Genomic DNA, 14,623 nt, shown 5'->3' with positions numbered 1-14,623 from the left:
AGATTAAAAATTCTTAAGAAAATTAAAAATGACTACAACAGTGATAAAAATATAAATGGACAGTCTCAAATTGATGAAAGAGGCAGGCAGATTGAGAATCATTAAAAAGAGCAATGAATTAAAAATCATTAGCCCCATGATTTCATAATTAAAACAAAACCCAATTAATGAGTAAAAAGGAAAGTTTCAGTTTGAACTTAAAAATGTTCATAGATGATGCAAGCCTGATTGTTGAGGCAGTTTGTTCCATTCTGTTGGGACATTTTTTGTGGGAAGGGCAGCTTCCATGAATGAACTGTGTCTATAGGCAGTACGCGGTCGTCGAGTCTGTGGTTTATATAAGTTCTGGGTTGATGAACGAAGCGATCGACAAGGAGAATATGGCGTAATGAGTTCTCTTACGAAGAAGGGGTGCGTCCATTTAGTGTATTGAATGTCAGCAGATTGATCCTAAATATGATTCTCTGGTGGATGGGGAGCCAATGAAGCTGTCTCGTTACATTAGTTGTATTCGTGTTTACGAGTTACCAGTCTGGCAGTGGTATTCTGGACTCTTTGGAGTTTTGTGATCTGGGTGTCAGGTAACCTGTAGAGAAGTCACAAGTGAATTACACTGATCCAAACGCGAGGTGACATGTTGTGTGGACAAGTTTTTCTGTTGTGTCTTGATCAAGATATTGTCTAATTCTTCCTATATTACTATTAATTGCATATGTTGCGTTATGACAAATGATGTTAACATGCTCTGACATACAAAGCTGGTCATCTAAGACTACTCGAGCAGAAGAAGCTGGTATGACAGTTGAGTCTCCTACTTTTATTTCAGTTATACTGTCTTTTTCAAATTCCGCGATGTGACATGAAATACTTTAGTTTTGCTATCGTTGAGCAGCAATTTGTTGTGAATTGTCCAAGATTTTATTTCGGCAAGGCACTGCTCAAGTTTTGCGATGCAACAATTTCTGTTGGCAGGTTTCATGGATATGTGCAGTTGGGTGTCATCTGCATATGTCATACACTGAATTCCATTGGTAGAACTTATGTCTTCAATCGGTGCACTATAAAGAGTGGAACACCATAGTTAAGAGGAAGCAATTCAGATAGGGTGCGATTCTCAAGATAGGATGAAAACCAACTTAGCACTTTGTCAGTTATACCATATCTCTCCTCCAGGTGAGCAATCAACAGTTGGTGATCTATCGTGTGGAATGCGACAGAAAAGTCTAGAAGAACAAGTATTGCCACATCACCCAGGGTTGTCTCAAGTCTGAAGAAGACCATTGCAAACGCGAAGAAGAGCAGTCTCTGTACTGCGGTAGGCAGATTGGTTGTTTTCTCAAAGCCCAACGTTCTCTTTCAGGTAGGTTTGGAGTTGGCTCATGGCAACACGCTCAACAAGTTTTGAATCAAACCGGAGATTCGATATAGGACGATAGTTGTTCATATCCTCATAGTCTAGAGATGGTTTCTTGATGAGTGGTTTCACACAGGCCAACCTGTAGGCATCCAGAAATTGGGCAGAAGATAGAGACATGTTAATGATCTTAGTGATTGCATGTATAGGCAGAAGGTCATCAAGTACATGTGTAAGTACATCAGAAGCGGCGCTGGCAAAGGATCTAGGTCGCAGGTTTTGTTGGACGACTTTGTCACAAAAACGCGAACTTCATCCTCAGAAACCTCCTGAAATTGAACAAGGGATGAGTTACATCTGGTTAACACACTGACGAATGGAGCAGTCGTGGAGGCAACATCTAGAGCTGTTCTTAGTTTATGAATATTTTAAACAAAGAAGTTGACAAACCCGTTTGCAAGCTCTTCAGCAGACGAAGTCCCTGATGGCAATAATGATGGAGTTTTAGTGACAGACAGTTTATCAATGACACTGAACAGTTGGTTCTGGCCACAGTTAGTTATGATGGATCTGTGATATCTTGTCTTGGTTCTTTGAAGTAGTTTCTTGTAGTCAGAGCAACTCTCGTGAAAAATCTGCCTACATGTATGTAGGAGTTTCCAAACCGATGATTTCCACTTTCTTTCACATGAGCGTTTTTCCCTCTTTGCTTTCCGGAGCGTTTCATCATACCAATGAGTATGAGGGCAAAGAGTTATTGTACAGGTACTCTCGGGAGCATGTTTCACACTATGATATTGATCAGCAAGTGCGGTAAGCTCATCAGCTGGAGTCAGGATCAACGGTGAGTTGACAACATCATACCGGAGCGCATTAACATCAGGGTTCTTTAACTGCCGAAGACGGATGGTGGACTTGATTGCATTGGGTCGTGTCATATTAAATTCACCTTTGACTGCGAAGTGATCGGATGGAAGACCATGGAGTACTGCTGTCTTTGACAGTAAATTTTCAGTATCTCGAGAAATGATGGGATCAAGGGTGTGTTGTTGTTTGTTGATCCAGTCACATGCTGAAGAAACCCTGCTGATCCTACATGTAGTAGATCAACCATGTGTAAAGCATCACAGTCAGTGCCACTATCCATGTGAACATTAAAGTCTCCAGCAAATAAAACAGGACATTGGATGATGGAAATTGTCTCTAACAGCCTTGCAAATTCGCTGAGGAAAAATGAGCAATTGTTCTTGTTATGCTTCGATGTACATGTATATTGTTTCATGAGTCGAATATCACACCAAGATTACGAGCTTTGGTAACAGCGGTAAATAATAACCTGGTACTCATAATCACATCGCTCTCATTGCATTTTTTTCCCCCAATTGTGCGTCTCAGATCGTAGAATAAAAAAACATTTTTTTTTTGCAAAAGAAGTTTTTTATACAATCGAACCTCAAATCACGAACCAGTACAACTGGTTGTTGATAATAAAAGCACCAAGTGGTGTGATTTCACATGCCTTAAATTTGAGACCTCAGCTGACGTCTCAAATTCAATTCAAACATTTTATTTAGAAATTACTTCTGTCTCAAAAACACTGTACTTCAAGTAAGTTTTTACCCTAGCAATTAGATTGAGTAATTACCAACAGTGTCCGGTACTTAATATCTTATTTATTTTACTCATTGTACATTCAACTATTTCACGATTAGTCACACACAAGGATAGTTTCTGAACCCTTAAAAAACGTTCACACTGTTGTACTTTTCAGCCTCTTCTCTTTTTTCTGAAACAGTGTTTGTGTCAAATGCATTTGCAGAGAGATTGAATGACTGAGCTGGCTGTATTTCTTGTGAAAACATGGCCAATAGTAGTAATCAGCAGACATCTGAACTACAAACATCAGAAGATGTAGGACTCAGAGAGGCATGTGGAGTTTTTGGATGTGTTGCTACAGGAACTTGGCCTGCACAGCTTGATGTAGCTCACATTATATCTTTAGGACTGATCGGTTTGCAGCATAGGTAAGGTTTTGTTGTAAAATCCTGTAAGCAGTCCTTGGCAATGAGTGAAATTCACTTCTAGAGTAGCTGTGTTCCAGAGATTGTTTAATTACCATGAGGACACTTTGCAAGAGGGGTGACCGTATATACGCAAGGACTGTGGGTTGTAGGGAGGTGGGAATGATTACTTGATTGACCCGCTTTAGTAGCTACATGTAAAGAAGGCTGATAGTGATGGCAAAGAATACCATCAACTACCTTGAGTTAATGGAAATCCAACCTTGGTTTTTGTATTGTCGTGTTATAAAAAGGGTTTTAAACAACGTTTTTCTCGTAACAGGCCACCCAAATTACCTCATTATAACCGTGTTCTTGCTACTACCAAGCTCGTATAATCCATATTTTAATGCATTAAAACACGCACGCGGCAGTTCAGGACCGACAAAAAACCTTGTATTAACCGGAACCTTGTAACATTGAGCTTGTTATTTTAACGGAAGTGGACTGTATATCAAACATCTTTTACATCATTTTCAATTAACATGTAGTTGACAATATGCTTTTTGATCGTATTCTTACAGGGGCCAGGAAAGTGCTGGTATTGTGACAAGTCATGGTGGTACTTCATCATTCCGTAAACACAAAGGCATGGGTTTAGTTAGTCAAATCTTTAATGAAGACAACCTTAACAAGCTCCATGGTAATCTAGGCATTGGCCACACACGCTATTCTACAGCAGGAACATCCGATCTTATTAACTGCCAACCATTTAATGTTGAAACATTACATGGTTGGATTGCTGTAGCACACAACGGAGAACTAGTGAATGCAAATAAACTAAGGGAAAATGTAAGTACACTTTTTTTTGAGATTTGCTGTACAGAGAGTCCTTGTTTACTATATATTTTTCAGCAGAAAGTCTACAGTTTCACCAGCATATTGGGTGTTCAAGGAGTGACAAAGTCTGCAAACAGCATGAGTTTGTGCACACTATCCCATTCTAATCGCATATTTAGAACTCGAAAAACAAACTTTGAGGGCGGTTGCCTGCGGTATTTGGATTAAGTGGGAAGGGCGGCTGCTTGCTATGCGTGCTATTTAAATGGTTGATACTGTGCAGCACACACTAGGTTGACAAACTGCCAGTGCTAATGCAAACCTTGTACTATGTACCATGGATGTACAATAGACTACATATATAGTATACAAATATTGATTGCTTCGAGTGCTATGGTTAAAACTATGACTCCCGAGGTGATTCCCGGAGCGTTCTATTTTCCCGAGGTGAAGCCGAGGGAAAATAGAACGCTACGGGGATCACCAGGCCCTGTCTTGATTGCTTGTTGTATAAGGGGATGCGGAGGGGGACCAGCTTCAGTTCACGCAATCAATAGGAAAATTATTATTGTTTGTTGTCTGCTGCAGAGTTGCATGCCTAAAATCAGCAGTGTGGTGAGGGTGGCAGCTTGTACATGTAGTGCACGATGTAGTGCACGATGAAACGTTGAACATCTGCCATGTCTCCACCAAAATACATTTGTAATTAGTTGTTTTCCCCAAGTGAGATTCAGACTATGGAAACAATTAAATATTTACATGTACAGCCAGTAAAAACTGTCTGGGCACCTTTTTGTTTTTGTAAAAATCCTTGAATGTAATACTCTTTTTGTTCAATTAACATTGCACTGACGCACGATTTACCGTAATTTTTCGGATTATTTTATTATAGACCGCGGTTTATACGTTGATTTTTGGCCCTTTTTTAAAGTTCCTACGGTTTATGCGCCGAGTGGCTCATATGCTGACAATTAATATTGAAGAAGAAAGAAACAGCGTACATTTTTTAAAAGAAACATCGTTTGGTAAAATTTTCTAGAAAAAAAATACAAAACAGACAGGAAATATCATACACCGTCGCACCAAACTCACTTTGAAAATTCTTTAAAAAGAAATGATTATGAACGACTCCAGCAACCTTTTTTACCATTACAAGGCCTTGCCTTGATTTTATTCCCAAATGAATGGGTCATGAATGGGTCCTATTTCTACTCCATAATTAATACATCTAATCGACAATATCGTTTTTTGTCCATTTTTATGAACACTTTGAACGTCAAAATGATGTTAGTCCAGCGACTTTGCATAATAGCAAATTGGAAAAAATTGTCATCCTCGGAACAGTGTCACCATATACATGTAGTGGGGTCGAGCGCAAGGCAAGATCGTGAGTACGAGGATAGCTGCAAAAGAAATATAGTCGGGTTGCCCTTTCACACAGAGAAAAAACACATGCTAAGTGTCATTGCCAAATTGCTTACTTCTGGGTACCTTCTGCCATGTACAGATTGGTGTATGTTTTTATTGGTAAATTTCCTCTGTGAAAAAGCAAGATGACGGGGACAGTTTTGCTGCTTCAAGATATTTTTTAATAAAAAGAAACTCAATTTTTTAACCGAAATGTAACCTAAAAAATATGAAAATTCTCCTTTAGCTAGAGTACTTAACAGTTCTATGCCTCTTTTGAGGATTTTAAATGTATATTAGAGGAGTTGACGGCGAGTTGACGGCAATTACATGTAGTAGGTCCCCACTTACGCATGGCCCCTCTCTTTGTGCGCTCGTGACTGCGGTTTATATCCTGGGCGATTTATGCGCTGACAACTAAATATTTTTTTCTATATTTTTGGGAAGTGAGGTTTATACACCGGGCAGTTGATAATCCGAAAATTACGGTAATTATGTCTCCTGACTATGACTAGAGCACATTTTGGCAGAAAGTCTCCTGTCGATGACTAGAGCAAGCTACATGTGGTCAAAACATTGAGACCAATTCAAGAATTGACATTGCGGTAATGCAGTTAATTAACCCTACAAGCTAAAGTGGCAGTGCCAGTCAGCTTTCTACATGTATACCTTCCCCCCGGGTAGTAGTTAAAAAGCAAGACAGTTCTTTTCAGAACTGAGAAGTCTCCCAAACATCCTACAAATCTAAAAAGTTGCTTACTCACAAGACAGTGGGAAATGTCACTGGATTAATGCAATGTCTAGAAGTGATCAAAATAAATCAAAAATTTACTGAATGTTTCTTATAATGTTTTTATTATTAACATACATTACATTTCTTTCAATAGTATGTGGGGAAAAACAACGTAGTAAGCAATGTCACCATTGCTGTTTACGTTAATCATTATAACAAAAACAGCGTAGTAAGCAATGTCACCATTGCTGTTTACGTTAATCATTATAACAAAAACAGCGTAGTAAGCAATGTCACCACTGCTGTTTACGTTAATCATTATAACAAAAACAGCGTAGTAAGCAATGTCACCATTGCTGTTTACGTTAATCATTATAACAAAAACAGCGTAGTAAGCAATGTCACCATTGCTGTTTACATTAATCATTATAACAAAAACAGCGTAGTAAGCAATGCCACCATTGCTGTTTACGTTAATCACTTGTGCAATATTTTAAGTCGTTTTAATTTATCTACAAGTTTAGGTTTTATTTATTCATTTATTTCCCTTTATTGTTTATCCTTACCCCATCTGTTATTTTAACTTATTTATTTATTTTTAATTTAATTTATTTTTTATTCTTAATATATATTTAGCATTTTCTATTGATTTTTAATTTTCTGCTTTTATTATTGCTTTGTGTACTATATTATGTTAAATCTAGATTAATTTTATTGTGTACCCCAGATGTGGGGCAACAGATCTACGGATCATAGTATGTATTTGCTTTTGTTGTCCCTTGCCCATCTTGGGGTATAATGTTGTCAATGTATTTTGTTTTGTACTGTTATGGCGAATAAAATAATAATAATAATAATAATAATAACAAAAACAGCGTAGTAAGCAATGCCACCATTGCTGTTTACGTTAATCATTATAACAAAAACAGCGTAGTAAGCAATGTCACCATTGCTGTTTACGTTAATCATTATAACAAAAACAGCTTAGTAAGCAATGTCACCATTGCTGTTTACGTTAATCATTATAACAAAAACAGCGTAGTAAGCAATGTCACCATTGCTGTTTACGTTAATCATTATAACAAAAACAGCGTAGTAAGCAATGTCACCATTGCTGTTTACGTTAATCATTATAACAAAAACAGCGTAGTAAGCAATGTCACCATTGCTGTTTACGTTAATCATTATAACAAAAACGCATTGTACATACTGTCATAGTCCATAGTTTAAACGTAGTGTGCTTTCCATGAAGTGCCTGGTTAGTAAATGGCTGGGCAGTTTTAAAGGGAAGGTACACGTTTGGTAGTTACTCAAAACAAATATTAACTTAAAAACTGACTTGGTAACAAGCATTGGGCAGCTGTTGATAGTATAAAACATTGTGGGAAACGACTCCCTCTTAAGTAATATAGTTTTTGAATAAGAGGTAATTTCTCACTAAAATAATAAAAGACTTGTAGCTAGAAGTCTTTTTTTATTTCTATCTGAAAGCACACAAATTCATCTAACAAGGGTGTTTTTTCTTTCATCATTTTCTTGCCACTTGAGCCCAAATTTTTACAGGCGTGTAATTTTATGCTTATGATGGGATACACCAAGTGAGAAGACTGGTCTTTGACAATTCCTTAACGTGTACCTTCCCTTTAAGCAGTACAGAGACTAAAAGGGTTTTAAATTAAAAATCACAATATTTTGTTGGTATGTTATTTTCAGATTCTGCGTCATGGTGTTGGTCTTTCTACAAGCTCTGATTCTGAGGTTATTACACAACTACTTGCCAGACCGCCTCCAAATGAAGAGACAGATGGACCAGACTGGCTGGGTAGAATTCAGCAGCTTATCAAAGAAACTCTCTTGTCATATTCATTGCTCATAATGTATGGTGAGAGTGTGTATGCAGTCAGAGATCCGTATGGGAATAGACCTCTATGTATAGGTAGATTGATGGGTGTTGGTTATAATGCAGGTATGTCATCATTCTCTTTATTTAATCCAGCATTTTTGTTTTAAAAAATCTCTGTTACTAGGCTTGGGCAGTTTTGCAAATGTTGGAATCAGTTGCTAAATATGCTATATAATTCCTTTCTAATGCTTTATGTATGGCAACAAGTGCTTGCATAAAAAGAAAGAATTATCTACACCTTAATTTCTGGTGTAACACATGTAAGTGGCAGTACACCAATGGGCAAATCAAGCTTTGTGTTGGCACTGTATACTCAGTACTTTGTGTTGGCACTGTATACTCAGTACTTTGTGTTGGCACTGTATACTCAGTACTTTGTGTTGGCACTGTATACTCAGTACTTTGTGTTGGCACTGTATACTCAGTACTTTGTGTTGGCACTGTACACTCAGTACTTTGTGTAGGCACTGTATACTCAGTACTTTGTGTTGGCACTGTATACTCAGTACTTTGTGTTGGCACTGTATACTCAGTACTTTGTGTTGGCACTGTATACTCAGTACTTTGTGTTGGCACTGTATACTCAGTACTTTGTGTTGGCACTGTATACTCAGTACTTTGTGTTGGCACTGTATACTCAGTACTTTGTGTTGGCACTGTATACTCAGTACTTTGTGTTGGCACTGTATACTCAGTACTTTGTGTTGGCACTGTATACTCAGTACTTTGTGTTGGCACTGTATACTCAGTACTTTGTGTTGGCACTGTATACTCAGTACTTTGTGTTGGCACTGTATACTCAGTACTTTGTGTTGGCACTGTATACTCAGTACTTTGTGTTGGCACTGTATACTCAGTACTTTGTGTTGGCACTGTACACTCAGTACTTTGTGTAGGCACTGTATACTCAGTACTTTGTGTTGGCACTGTATACTCAGTACTTTGTGTTGGCACTGTATACTCAGTACTTTGTGTTGGCACTGTATACTCAGTACTTTGTGTTGGCACTGTATACTCAGTACTTTGTGTTGGCACTGTATACTCAGTACTTTGTGTTGGCACTGTATACTCAGTACTTTGTGTTGGCACTGTATACTCAGTACTTTGTGTTGGCACTGTATACTCAGTACTTTGTGTTGGCACTGTATACTCAGTACTTTGTGTTGGCACTGTATACTCAGTACTTTGTGTTGGCACTGTATACTCAGTACTTTGTGTTGGCACTGTATACTCAGTACTTTGTGTTGGCACTGTATACCCAGTACTTTGTGTTGGCACTGTATACTCAGTAGGCCTGGGCGAATTATTTGAATATCCGGTTAATGGTGAATAGGTTTTCCTATCCGTAACCGCGAATGCCTTTTTTTTCTTAACCGGATATCCGCATAGGGCGCGAATACCTATTTATAAACCGGATAGTTCTGTAATTACAACCAAGTAACCGGATATTCTTTTAATATCCCTATATCCGCGGACGTCGGGCGACAACTGATAGGAATGTTTTGTCTGAATCCTTATGAAACTTCTATTAAGACAGCATAAAACAGCATAAATTAAGTATTTAACTATGCTCACCTCCGTGAAGAGTTAAAACAGTGACATTTCTGACGTAATTTGTTCAAAGATTACGAAAGTTTTCCTTCACGTAGAGTCAATCACGATCAAAAGAAAAAGCAAATCGCCATCTTAATTAGATCCGCCATCTTTAAATTAGATTTTTATGAATGAACCGAGTGACACTGTCTAAAACTAATATCAATCCGCCCATTTTTTTTAATAGCGCCCTCTAGCGGTGAAAAAAACTATTCGAATATCCGGTTAATTTCAGATAGTTGGCCAGCGGTATGATGTATCCGAATATCAAAATTTCACTATTCGCCCAGCACTAGTACTTTCCCGAGTCAGTTCTAGAGGCAGTTTCGAATCCTATGTCTTTGGCAGCGGGTTCCGCAACAACATACCTAATACATGTAGATGTTAAATAAAAAAAAATGCAAATATAACATCCTATCAAATCAAGATGGTGCAGTTGAAGCCACACCCTTGTATGTTACATGTAGCTGCATTATGATTGCACACAAAGAGGACCTGAACAGTATCTATTGGTGCTTTCTATCCCTAGTATACAAATTTGTGTTAAATGTCACCAAGTTGCAATCTGGGTATCACTTATTTCTGGACAATTCTCATTATCTTTGTTTTGAATGAACTATGTAGCTCAGGGATGGGATTCTTTTGCCTTTTGGCGGAATTCCGACTTTCCGACTTTGAAATACCGTCTTTTTTTTCAGTTCCGACTGTTTTTAAATCTCTGACTTTGGCAAATTGAGTTCTGAACCTAAAGTTCACTTTCCAACATTTAAATTGACAAAAAGTATTATAAGTTTTGAAAATTTTGAAATGAAATAAAACTGTTTTAAGCTTTACGTGTGTGGGTTCGAAATTAGCGGTCGCCCAGTTGCCAAATGCCAGTGAAAATAGCGTCGGGCAATTCAAAACCCTTTCTCACTAGCCTGCCGGCCGGGCGAGTCAAATATCTGTTGTCGTACACGTTGTCGTACAATCATTGAAAACACGATGCACAAACCACATGGTGCAGAGTATCTACACATAACACACCGTCGTCCAAAGTCCATTCTGACCAACATTCACCACGCTGTGATTGGCCGTTGATGGCTGATGATAATTCCATATTCATGACCTTCTTGACTAGACTTCAATGCAGTACACATTCATGAACGGAGTAAAGAATTGCCGCACGTTGTGCATTATGCCTGTAGACTGTGCACAATGTACAGCCTTGGAGGAGTTCTAATAGCATGGACAACTTTTGCCAACAGAGGGCATTGCGGGGGCAAAGTTCATTGAATTATTTCTCGATGTGCGTTGTTGGCTGATCGATGATTCATGAAGATTTTGTTGCAAGCGGAGTTAAAAAAAAACCTTCAAATCAACCTAACCACGAAGTCATTAAAGTTGTTGTTGATGGAAAAGGGATAATTTAAGGTATTAATTAAGAGATAAAATCCTCAAAAAACGCAATTTTAAGGGCTTCAACCCTGTTTTATGGTTTTTTTGGTTTTTTTTCGTTTCGAAATTTTGTTTGTATAAATACATGCGGGCTAGTGAAAAACCTGCAGGCAATCGAGAATTTTGGTTGACTTGCCCAGCGGGCGATTGAAAAAAAAAAGTTTAGGGAACTCACCCCCAGTGATGAAATTTCAGACTTTTAAATTTTTTTCAGAATCTCATCCCTGGTAGCCATCAGTTTTTACGAATAATTCATATGATCTTTATTTTATGTTAATTGCAGCGGAAACAAGGTCATTTAACAATACATTGTTGCATCACAAACAAGCCAGTATAATATTTCATGCTGTGATCTTGTCCGTTTCATTTTGTTAATCAAGGTACTGTAATATAGTAGTTTTTTTCAGGTAAGATTTTTAATTATGGATTACAAAAAGACAGAGGAAAATCCTACTAGGACTTTGTACTCGGGCGATATTACTAGTATTAACCCACAATACATCAGCAAAAAAATATTGCACTATTTGATAATATCGCGACTAATTTTTGGATGTCTAAAATTCCAACATTTCACGGACGTAGAGTGAGTTTAAAACACAAAAATTCAATCGAGGTATACTTACGTGGGTGTACTGTACTTCTACCCATGATGTGAAAATCTGGGCCTATTAGTTACACACACATTTAAATTGTCTTTGTAAAAATAAGTGTCTACTGCACTTAAATGTGTGCATATTTAATCAGATCCTGCCCATTTCATTCTAGTTAGCCAATAAGCAGCCATAATGCACATGAGGTGACTTCCTCATTCCCAAAGGTCATTTGATGGGATTTTCAAAGAAACCTGGTCAGTTTTGGATAAATCTTGCGGTTGGATCGGGACTTTATATTTTTTGAAATGGTTTACTGTATACATTGTACATTTATTTTTGTGATTGTTTTTTTCTTTAGATTCAAAGGACCAGGAGAATAATGTTGAAGGTTGGATTGTGTCGTCAGAGTCTTGTAGTTTCCAAGCAATGGGAGCTCAGTACTACCGCGAGGTTCAACCAGGAGAAATCATCCAGATAACTAAACAAGGAATTAAAACTCTGGCTACTGTACCCAGAAAGAAACAGCAACCGCCAGCTTTCTGCATATTTGAATATGTGTACTTTGCCAGACCTGACAGTATACTGGAAGGTATTTCAAATGTTTTGTTTTGTTTGGACAGTATTCAGAAATTAATCTCTAAAGGTACGATTTGAAGTACTGTTGTGGTTTAAAATGACAGTACAGTTAAAAAATTTATGTGCACAAATTTCCATGCAATCCATTAAACAAGTTACTAATTTAGCTGATATATCATAATACTTACCAGCACAAAGCTTCAATTTAGTAAAATCAAGTAAACACATTATGTAAATTAGTTGAGAGTTAGGTAAAATTATACTCTGGCTAATCTCAATTAGTAGGGTTTTTCTGTAATCTGCCCCCCGGAATTTTCCATAATACACAGTCTGGGCATGTAAGTAAATTGTCCACAGAACTTTTTAAACAATGAACCATGATGAAAAGCAAAGACATGCAAATCTCAGCCCTAATAAATAAGACAATATGACAGTCAGCAGCCAGTGTCACATGACTCATGGAGGGTATACAATGTAAATAAACCAAGCAATCTTACATGCAGTGCATGGAAAAGCATGGCTGCTTCCAAGTATACATGTGAAAGGAGTTGATCAATGGATTGTATTAGACTGGTTCCTTATGAAATCGGGATGTCAGATAAACGAGCGTGTGGATTATATGCAATGCAGGTTAGCGCTAGCGTGTGCGATGAAATCTCGGGAGTGAAATCTCTATTGCGCTTGTAACGTTGAATACCATGACTGCTATAGAGTTCCCTGGATTAATATTGTCGGCCGTAAGTAGTCAGCCGAAAACAAATGTTTGTGTCAATAATAAAATCTTGGGCTTGGATAAAAAAAGGGCACGACAAAAACCAAATTCAATATGTAAATAAAATTCCAACTTGTTTTGATAAAGCATTACAATTGTTATGTTACTGGAAAGTCAAAGGTAGTGATGGAGTTAATAATGGATGATAATCTGTTTTGGATTGTTGCAGGTCAAATGGTGTATTCTGTACGGCGGCGTTGTGGCGAGAGACTAGCCATAGAAGCTCCAGTTGAAGCTGATATAGTAAGCACAGTACCAGAGTCAGCTACACCAGCTGCTTTGGGCTATTCACAAGCAGTAAGTCTCAAGCTGTTAACACTACATATCATACTACATGTATGCACACATTAAAAGAACACGAAATTGCACGGTTTTCCTTTTACCTCGTGGATCATTGTATTATTTTTTAAAAACATCTTTTCAACCATATGCATTTTATAACAAACGGTTACTAACGCTTTTTATAGACCAACTCGTCCGACCCAAGGCAACGTGTTTCTTTAAGGATGGTAGGTTTCTTAAAAAGGAGAGGATCAGAAAACACTTCTGTTTTACTACTGACAAACTTGTGGATCAATGTCCAGCTTTTTCAAAGTTACTGATGCCAGGCAGTTGATGGAAGTTGTTTAGTTTTGTTTGCGCTTGAGGTGGTTGTGGTTGTGATTAGTGGATCGTAAACATGACTAAAATGTATATACATTGTACCACAGTTTTACTAAAGTTATGTTTGTGATGTTTTTGATTTCCAAGCTAGAAATTCACTGTTTTTAAGCGTCTTGCATCGAGCGAGGTGTGTTACATTTTGATGGTCAAAAAGAACTTTGTTAGAATTCATTCATTCATGCTAGTTACAGAGTTAAAATTATTTAATCCATACAAAATTTGTGTTTAACAGAATTTGACAAAATATGTTGGGATAATGTGGCATTGGAAACAATGTAACCATGCGCAGGGTTAGGGTTAGGGTTAGGATAACATAGAAAACTTTGTTTACTCTGCAAAAAGAAGAAATAACATTGCTTGCACAAGTTCAAAAAGCACCACCTATATCAAATTGTTACAAAAGGCAAATACAAATATTATTGCACAAGAAACAACGCTCACCATAATTCAGTCTCAAGTTTTTCTTTTTTTGCAGTCTGGTATTCCCTATACTGAGGTATTGACCAAGAATCGTTATGTTGGGCGGACTTTCATTCAGCCAAGTACTCGCTTGAGACAACTGGGTGTTGCTAAGAAGTTTGGTGCTCTAACTGAAAACTTCAAAGGGAAGCGTATCATACTGATTGATGACTCAATAGTTAGGGGCAATACAATTGCTCCAATCATCAAGCTGCTTAAACAAGCAGGAGCTAAAGAGGTAAGGGCTAATACAGATCAATATAACTAATGAAGGTAATTCTCTAGTTAATAAT

General features: G+C 37.6%; 1 protein-coding gene across 3 annotated transcripts in view; it reads left to right on the top strand.

The window, feature by feature from the left end:
• LOC117293332 (amidophosphoribosyltransferase-like) overlaps positions 1-14,623 on the top strand; it is a 31,284-nt gene that overhangs the window by 13,264 nt on the left and 3,397 nt on the right. For 2 of the 3 annotated variants that reach the window (XM_033775604.1, XM_033775602.1), the window contains exons 2-7: positions 3,174-3,378; positions 3,939-4,206; positions 8,048-8,300; positions 12,219-12,449; positions 13,378-13,505; positions 14,347-14,568. In XM_033775604.1, the coding sequence (XP_033631495.1) occupies positions 3,215-3,378; positions 3,939-4,206; positions 8,048-8,300; positions 12,219-12,449; positions 13,378-13,505; positions 14,347-14,568 (1,266 nt within the window). In that variant the 5' untranslated portion in view covers positions 3,174-3,214. Of the gene's footprint in view, positions 1-3,149; positions 3,379-3,938; positions 4,207-8,047; positions 8,301-12,218; positions 12,450-13,377; positions 13,506-14,346; positions 14,569-14,623 lie in introns of all 3 variants that reach the window. The other variant, XM_033775603.1, reaches the window with a different exon arrangement.

Source organism: Asterias rubens, chromosome 8 (assembly GCF_902459465.1).
Source record: "Asterias rubens chromosome 8, eAstRub1.3, whole genome shotgun sequence".
NCBI classification, from domain to species: domain Eukaryota; kingdom Metazoa; phylum Echinodermata; class Asteroidea; order Forcipulatida; family Asteriidae; genus Asterias; species Asterias rubens.
This window is presented reverse-complemented; position numbering and strand designations above follow the sequence as displayed.